This window comes from Andrographis paniculata, unplaced genomic scaffold, assembly GCF_009805555.1.
Source record: "Andrographis paniculata isolate CXL003 unplaced genomic scaffold, ASM980555v1 Contig55END, whole genome shotgun sequence".
Lineage (NCBI taxonomy): Eukaryota > Viridiplantae > Streptophyta > Magnoliopsida > Lamiales > Acanthaceae > Andrographis > Andrographis paniculata.
Window position 1 is genome coordinate 614,436 of NW_026137590.1, and position 9,480 is coordinate 623,915.

The window sequence follows — 9,480 nt, forward strand, 5'->3', positions numbered from 1 at the left end:
TTTTAATTTTTATTATTCATATTACATTTGTGTTTGTCTGGGGGTTTTGATTTTGGATTGGGATTTGAATAGTAAAAATTTTGAATTTGAATAGTTGTATGATGTGATATAAATAGGGTTTGATGTGATGTTTTGAATGTAAAATTGATTTTTAGTATAATATAAAAAATGAAAAATAGGTGTTTGATTTGATGTTTTTGGGGGGAAAAAATTGGATGAATAGTGGAAATCCTCCAAAATCCTTCAAACAAACACACCCTAACTGTATTTATATTTTATTTAAATTTTTTAATCTATAATAATAAATTCATATTACATTGAACGAATAAAGTACTATTCTCTCCATTTCGTAAATATAGTCTTAATTGAGTTGGACACGAGATTTAAAGAAATATTGATATTATATTGATAGTTGGTAAAAAATATAGATAAATTTTTTTTTTGTCCTTGTGAGTGTATTAGTGTAAAAAATAGTGGCAATTGTGTAATAAAAATGAAAAAGTAAGGATAATTTTATAGTGATATGATTATTTATGAAAATAAGACTATTGTTTTGGAACGGACAAAAATGATAAACAAGACTATTGTATTAAGACGGAGGAAGTACTATATTTTAATAATAATTGGTGATTGTTTTGGTATATAAAAGTATTTTAAAATTAATGTGAGAAAATTGATGTAAATAAATATTAACGTGAGAATACCGAAAAAGAAAATAGCTACTTTATATTTGAATAACAAAATGTATATTAGAAATATAATATAATTTGCAATCAAATACTTTCTATTAATGTATAGATATTTTTTTTTTTTAGTAATTGTAGACTTCCTTATTAAATACAAACATTCCAATTTTATTACATATTTACCATTATAATATTAATTTTATATTCAAAAGTAATAATAAAATTATTTTTATATTATTTTTAACTGTTCATTATAATTAAAATACTATTTCATTTTGTCATGTAAACTTATGTCCATTTGACTGGACATAAATTTTTAAAAAATAGATAAAAATATATCATTTTATAGTAAAAAGTAGAAAAAAAATAATATTTTTTTTACTAAAACGAGAAACAAGAATATTTTTATATGACAACTAAAAAAGAAAAGTAGACATAAGTTTGAATGACAAATATTATTTTTTAAATTCTATTTTAAAAAATCATTATATAAATTAACATGTTGATCCGGCTAAGTCAGCATGATGCTGATTTGACTGGATCAACATATACTATAGTGGTGACCATCGTATATTTATACATATCTCAATATATTTATAATATAAAATATATTATATTAAATTTAACATATACTATTTTATATCAGACACAAATGTACTTGTTAATAATAAGTACTATAAGATTGGGGCGGAAGGAGCACTCGTGAGTTGACACGGGGACTATGGAAATTAAAAATATTGTTCTTTTACATTAATTATAATATTAGATAATACTTTTTTCGTCCGTTTTGAAAGGGACGCTTTGGGTTTTTATAATAAATTAAAAAATAATAATATTTTATTAGTTAGTATAAGTGTGCAAGAGATTTTGATATTTTTCTCCTTTAATTTTTTTATAAAGTAACTGCATGTGTAATGATATGTTTGTAATTTAAATAAAAATTAAAAATATTTTAATATGAGTATATGATTAATGTTATTAAAAAAAAAAATTGTACTTTTGAGTTGAACGGACAAAAATAATAAGTTGAATTAAGATAGAGGAAATATATTTTTTAATAAAAATATATTATTTTAATATATAATAATTACAATAATAATAATTAGGAGAGTGTAGCCAAATAGAAAAAATGTTTCCAATAAATGAGGGTAAGATGAAATAGGGAGGTTCATAAATGTACACACTATTTTCAGCAAAGCATAAATGGTCTCTCACCCTATTGCTCTTTTTGCTTGACACTTGTCTCTCTTTCTCACTCTACTCATACTCATATTCATACCAATAACATTTTTTTCCACACTTTTTTTTTTCTCTCTCTCTCTCACTCCTTTAGCTAATATACCCGTAACGAGTTGGATCGAGTCGAACTTAATTTTTTTTATTATTTTTATCTTTATATTTTAATTCGAGTCAAATTTTTATTTTTTACTTTATGCGTCTGTTTCTAAGGTCACATTTACTTTTTACGTAATTGTATTTAATATTAAAAATATCTTTATATTTGTATAAATTTTTATACAAATGTCATTCTATTAGTATTACAAGACGCTAATGAAAATATTTTTGCAATTTTTTCTTAACTTGTACTACATTTTGATATAATAATTAATATTAAAAAATCAATACGAAAAAAATAAATAAGATCCTTAGAACCGAATGGAAATTGTATTATTTTTATCTTTATTTTTCATTATATTTGAATTCGAATCGAACTTTTTTTTTTCCAACTAAAATGTGTTTAAATTAAGAATAATCTTATATAAATAGTGTGTTCTTTTATAAAATGTGGTTTAATTTTTTCATTATATAAATATAATATTTTAGATGAAAATACATAATTTTATTTAATAAATAATCACATTCAAATTACTGTTAAAACTAAAAGAATATAACAAACTTATAAAAAAAAAAAAAACTGAGTTTTGCAATAACTTAATAGTTAATACTCAACCTATTATTCAATTTTATGTTCAAATATATGAAAATACATTTTTAATGAGAATGAATAATAATTGATACAAGTTTTATAATAAAAATATAAATTATAAAAGTATATTTTTTTTGTTCCCGATAAAAGTATATATTTAAATTTTTTGTTGTAAATTAAAAATAATAGTATTTTATTGGTCAGTAAAAGTGTATTAGATAATTTTAATATTTTTATCCTCTGTATTTTATGTATATATAATGATATATTTGTAATTTATATAAAAATTTAAAATATTTTAGTATTAATACCTGATTATTTTTATCCTAATATAAAATAAATATTTTGAATTAGATAAATAAAAATGATAAAAAAAAATAATAATTTCACCTAAAACCGATGGAATACCATACTTTTTACTAAAAAGATAAAAGAATTATATTTTACGATGATAACAAAAATAAATAAATAAATAAACATCCAAAGAAAAATTATACTTTTCCCGTTGTATTTCAAAGTATCATTTTTATTATTTGCATATGTTTCATTCAAAAGTATTTTTTTTTTTATTTTAGTAAAAATAATCATTTACTAATACCAAAATATCTTTAATTTTTTTTTTAAATTACAAATATATCATTATAAATATTCGTACAATATTATAAAATTAATTAAATTGATTTATATTTGTTAAATATATTTTAAATAAGAATAATTCACTAAAATTAAATATATGCCAAACTGTTATCGGATGAATGAAATATTTTTACATATCCAAACACACATATATAATTTTATTTTTTTTTATAAATATGTTAAAATTATCTTATACACTTATATTAATTAATAAAATATTAGTATTATTTTTTTTTATATATTATAAACTTCTAAAAAAATATTGTAGAACAAGACGAAAAAAATATACTCTCTCTGTCCCATAAGTAAATATCCGTTTGTTGCACGGAGTTTAAAGTATATTAATATTATATTGATACATAGTAAGAATAAAGTAGAAACTAAAATAATCTTATTATTAGTATTATGTGATATAGAGGTAATAACGTTTGTGTAATATATTGTAAATTGTAAGAATATTTGTAATGTTAGGTAAATAGTAAATAAATAAATAAATAAATAAATAATGGACCAAAATGAAAAAAATTGAATAATTTATTATTTGTTTATTAAAAAAAGATACTCCCACAATCCTACATAATTTGTTTCTATTTTTTATTTTCGTCCGTTCCACATAATTTGTCCTTTCTATTTTTAAAAATATAATTATGCACTTTAATCGCATTTTAAATTTTAAATTTTATAAATTTTTTAATTTTAATTAAACAGGAGTAATAAATTGCTAAAACAAACGATGGTACGTTACTTACCTTTTTTACCGGAGCCAATCAAGCGAAAAGGGGATTGTCATATTGCCAATTAGTCCTTCAAATTTCCAAACTTTGCACAAGAACCCCCCTGCATATTTTTACCACAATAAATTAAATCGCCTCTTTGCTTACGTACACACAAACTTTTTCTTCTTCTTCTTCTTCTTCACTTTCACCAAATTCTCATTAAAATTCTTCAAATTACGACTGTTCCAAAATTCCCCAAACCTTCAAAAGAGCCAACACAGCAACAAAGAAGCTCAGATTCCCTTTCAATTCTCTCTCTCTCTTCTCTATCTTTGTCTGCTGCTGTTTTTTTTGCTGCTTCTGACGCCTATATAAACGCCCATACCTCCATTGCACTGATTCTCCTTCTATCTCTTCCCAATTCCAATTCCAATTCCATTTTCAATCCCCACCTTGTTTGCTTTTATAGTATTTCATTATTGTTGCTGTTTCTCTCTCTCTCTCTCTCTCTCTCTCTCTCTCTCTCTCTCTCTCTCCTTCTCACCTCTCGCAGGAAATTAGAGAAATTGAGGAAAGGATAAGAAGCAAATGTATGCAGAAGCTGGAATATCGTATCCTTACTTCCAGAGTTTTCCTCAAGAAGCTGTGCCATTCGATGACTTCTCCTGCTCGCAGAAGCTCAATTCTTCATCGGTGATTGATTAAACCCTAATTTCTCTATTTGCCGCTAAAATTTGGGGATTTTTTCGTTTTCTGCTTTTAAATGCATCATTATTGTGGCCAATTTTATTGTTATTTGGTATATTTTACTATATCTTTAGTTCCAAATCAATTGGGACGATTAGACTAAAGTTTTGGAAAATTTTGAAAAGAAAGTATAAAATTAATATTTGATTTGATATTTTATAATAAAAAAATATATTTTATATAATATTTTTTTAAAGAACATAGATAATAAATGAGTGAAAGTTAATTAGGTAAAAAAAAAAAAAGCTTTTTTTGGGGATATGGACAAATTGTTGGTTAAAAGTCCCTTTTGTTATAGCGAAAATGCTGGTTTAATTTAAGTATTAAAAAAAGAGTAATATTTGTGTAATTCTTATGTATTATTTTTTTATTAAAAAAAAATTATAAAATAAAATACTTTTTGGGGAATTTGGACATTAATAAAAAACTAAGGGTGTATTTGTTGGTTTTAGTTTTTGGATTTGAATTTTTGAATAATAAAAAGTTGAATTTGAATAGTTGTATGATGTAATATAAATAGAGGTTAGTGTGATATTTTTGGATCATAATTGTAAAAATGGTAAAACCTACAAAAAGAACACAATGTAAGGCAAAAAGACAAGTAATTTCACATTTCTTGGGGGGATTTTTTGGTTAATTCTTTTGGATGTATGGAAAGAATAATGAAAATAAATTGAATTGAATAGAATTAGATGAGCATGAAGAATGTTTGGTGTTATTCACTCAAATTAAATTTGCCAGCTGAAATATAAGGACAGAAATATGCTTTCTCTTTTTCATTTCCACATAGACAGTCTCTCTCTCTCTCTCTCTCTTGAATTCTAATTTTGTTTCTCACTCTCTAGTATTGTTCTTCTTTCTTTCTTTCTTTCTTTTTGTCAATCTTGTGATGTTAACCAGTTGTTAAAGATTCAGCACTGAAGATTTTAAAAAGGCTTAGAGGATTGATTGGCTAAAGTCTAGTGGGATTGGGATCATTATTTTCATACATCATTAATTCAACCATTTTATTTGGATTTTTATTTTTATCACATTATTAGTTTGATTTTTTATTATTATTATTATTATTAAAAATTATGCTGAGCAAATTGATCGCAATTAAATGGAACCTTTATTGGTGTTATTTTGGGGAGGCAAAGGCTCCAGGTAGGTGCTTGTAGTTTGTTTTTTTTTTTTTTTTAAATAATAATTTGATATTCGGAGATAAAATATATATTTTTAATTATAATAAATACTGGATTTTTATTATAGTGTGTGAAAGAATAATAAAAAAGCCATGAAAAGAAAGTTGAAATAGAACATTTTTTTTTTGTTTTTGCATTAATTTTACTTTACAACTATCATGATTTTTTATAAACATATGTCCCATAGGGTCTTTTGAAATTTTACATTAAATTAGAAAATAAATATTTTATTGGTAGTAAAAATTTGTCGGATAATTTTAATATTTTTGTCCTTTGTAATTGTATTTATAGTGTAATGTTTGTAAATTATTTTAAAATTAAAAAATTATTTGGTATTAGTTGTAATTTATTTTAAAGAATAAATTTAATTGGGACAAAAGGGGTATTATTTTTTCTATAAAACATTTTATATTGTTTAGATTAAAAAAAAAAATTAAAATCAAAATGCTAAACAACTTAAGAAAGAACACACCTTTGGATGTATTTGTTCGCGTGTTTTGGAGTTTAAATAATTATTTGATACGATATTTTAAATATAAATTAAATTATAATATAATATAAAAAATTAAAATTTTACTTTAGTTTATTATTTTTTTTAAATAAAAATTAATAAAATAAAAATTATTGAATAATAGAATTTGAGTCAATAATAATAATAATAATAATAATGTCCTGTGGCGTGTGGGGTGTGGGGGACATGGAAGAAGCTGTCGAGCAAACAAATTGTACTTTGTTTACTTGCCTGTATTTATTGTCTTCTGGGTTCACATATTTTTGTTTCGTCTACTACGTTGTTTGTTTGTTGTCTTTATGAAATCTAAATATGTCCTGCTGTTCTTTTTCTTTAATTAGACCTTCTACAACTCTTGGATTCCAATTAATTCGGTTCGGTTTGGATTCGACGGTTTAATTTTCAGGGCAACGTCGCCGTCGCCGCACTCGATAATAATCTCTGGGGCGGCGATCTCTTCCAGGCTCCGATCGACGACCCGATAATCAACATTGACCCGATGACGGCAGCGATCTCGATGATTTCGTGCGGGGACGACATCATATCGACGCAATCGCTGGCAGTTTCGGACATTGAATCGTCGATTGAGAGCGGACAGATCCTCAGCGAGGTGTTCTACGAATGCAGGAAGGATCTTTTAGCGAAGGAATGTAATAACGGCACGCCGCTGTCGGAAATCCCAGCCAGCGATTCGGGCAGTTGCTGTCTGAATTCGACAATTACGACGACGACGATGACGGACAGCGCCCAGGAAGCTCAGCTGAAGCCCGATTTCCTCGATTTCCCGATCCTCGACTTTAGTACGGTTTACGGGATGCGGAGAGCCTTCAGCGAAGGCGACATTCAGGTCTAATTTAGTTATAATCGATCGCATATTTTATTTATTTATTTATTTATCAAGGAATACATATCGATGAGTATTCGTTTAATCGTAATTAGCTCGTCCGATGTATCGAAGGCGATCGAACTGAGAAACGTTTAGATGTTTTCTGGTTGGCATCTTCGACAGGATAGGGCAGGGTGATTGATTCTCGGTTTTTATGACAGACTCTCGGACATTGTAGTAACGTAAGCTTCGTACAGTCGCAAATCGAGCAGCAGCAGCAGCCGGCGCCGAGGTTTATTACAAGCAGCAGCAGCTTCCCGTCCGAGGATCGGAGGGAAAAGCTGTCCAGATACCGCAGCAAGAAGTCGAAGCGGAACTTCGACCGCAAAATTAAGGTAACTAAGGGTGTGTTCTTACCTACGTTTTATGGTTAGAGTACTGACTAGAGTTAATTAACATCTCTTATTAGCCTTAATCAACGTATGAAATATTCTCCAGTCATTCAAATTTATGTCAACTTTTTTTAGTTCTTCCGAAAAAAATATAATTTTGATTTCTTTTTTAGTGAAAGAAGTACAAAATTACTACAAAAACAAAAAAATGTTTTAAATTTTGTCCATTGTTATTAGAAAATCATGCCAAACTAAATGGTCGTTATTTTCGACTATGGAGGGAGTATAATTTTACAGTACATGATTTGAATTAATACAATATATGTTCTATAGATTGTTAGTATGTGTTATTAGTTTTTGTAATGTATTTGTATTATGTTAACATATACTTCATTCGTCTCAGAAAATTGGTTTGGTTTTTTTTCATTTTCGTTTGTCTCAAAACAATTGTTCTGTAACGGTGGTTTCTAAATACAAAGAACTATCCATACTTTTATGCAATATTTATACAAATATCACTTTAATCTATTTTTTCAACTCTAGTAAGGGCAAATTAGTCATTTACATTATATTTTATACTTACTTTGAATTTAATATTATTATTCCTTAAATTACATGTCTATTCTCAATAAGACATCTCTTTTGGCATGAAAAAAGTATTTTGTATCGTCAGTTTAGACCTCATGTGTTGTATGAATAATATTTCATGTGTTGTCAGTGTAATAATCGTCATCAAATTGTATAGTAAAAAAAAAAAAAAAAAAGTAAAATTACGATGTCTTAACATTTGGGTCGATGGTTTGATTTCATTTGACGATGGATTGGTCGAATTTGCAGTATGCGTGCCGGAAGGCGTTGGCGGACAGCCAGCCGAGGATTCGGGGAAGGTTTGCGAAGACAGAAGAGACGATGGCAGCGACGACGACGGCGGAGAGCTGGAAAAAGCAATGACTCATTAGAATGTTCGTTTGTTTGTTTGTTTGTTTGTTCTTAGGAAGTAAGGAATGATTAGTTATTAAGGAAGCAATAATATTGTAATAGTAATAATTATTATGATATATTAATTATAATTATAGTTTATGGCTATGTAGTAATTAATGAATGAGTAAATAAGGATGGCTTGTACTAGTATTGCAATAAGAATAAATAATGTTGATTATTGTGTCTCTATTTATGTTTGTGTATGTATATGTAAAATGTACCTTGAAGATCTGTCTCATTTGCAATTAAATCCATGCAGTTTCTAAATTTGTCAATCTACTCCATAAGATTTTTTGTAATTTTCACTTCTCCCACTCTCTTTTTTACTTATGATCATGGCAAAAACTTTTCTCAATCTGCACTTTTTCTTCTAAACATGCTCAAAATTTGTCAATGATCTGATTTCTAGTTAACAATCTAAAAATACAGCATTAGAAGTATATATATATAAATTTCGTACAAAAAAAATTGTTCAAAACATAACAAAATATTATTATATTTATCACATATCAATCATTAAAAAAAAAAAAAAAAAAACAAATCTATATAAAAGCGCTGAAGGGAGTTAATATAATGTGTACACAATATATGTTAATGATTGGTTTTAGTATAAAATTTATATTAATTTAACACAAATACTTGTTAATAATTTATTCAAACACATTCCAACTTAAATCTACACTAAAATGGGAGTAATTGTTTTGGTGTTGTTAGCTTTACTATGATGTTTTGTTTTGTTTTTGTTTTTGTTTTTTTTATTTTATTTTATTTATTCACAGTTTAAAGCTCTTTCTAGATAAAGATTTTTTAAATTTATTTTGAGAATTAATTTTTTTTTAAATACTAAAAATTAAGTATTTCACGTAATATTGTT

General features: G+C 26.0%; 1 protein-coding gene across 1 annotated transcript; it reads left to right on the forward strand.

Moving 5' to 3' along the window:
* Positions 1-4,160: 4,160 nt before the first annotated feature.
* On the forward strand, positions 4,161-8,837 carry LOC127256107 (uncharacterized). Its single transcript, XM_051281941.1, has 4 exons — positions 4,161-4,658; positions 6,814-7,254; positions 7,455-7,628; positions 8,463-8,837. Exons 1-4 carry the CDS (start codon positions 4,554-4,556, stop codon positions 8,574-8,576), a joined length of 834 nt encoding a protein of 277 aa, XP_051137898.1. The 5' UTR covers positions 4,161-4,553; the 3' UTR covers positions 8,577-8,837.
* Positions 8,838-9,480: the final 643 nt, after the last annotated feature.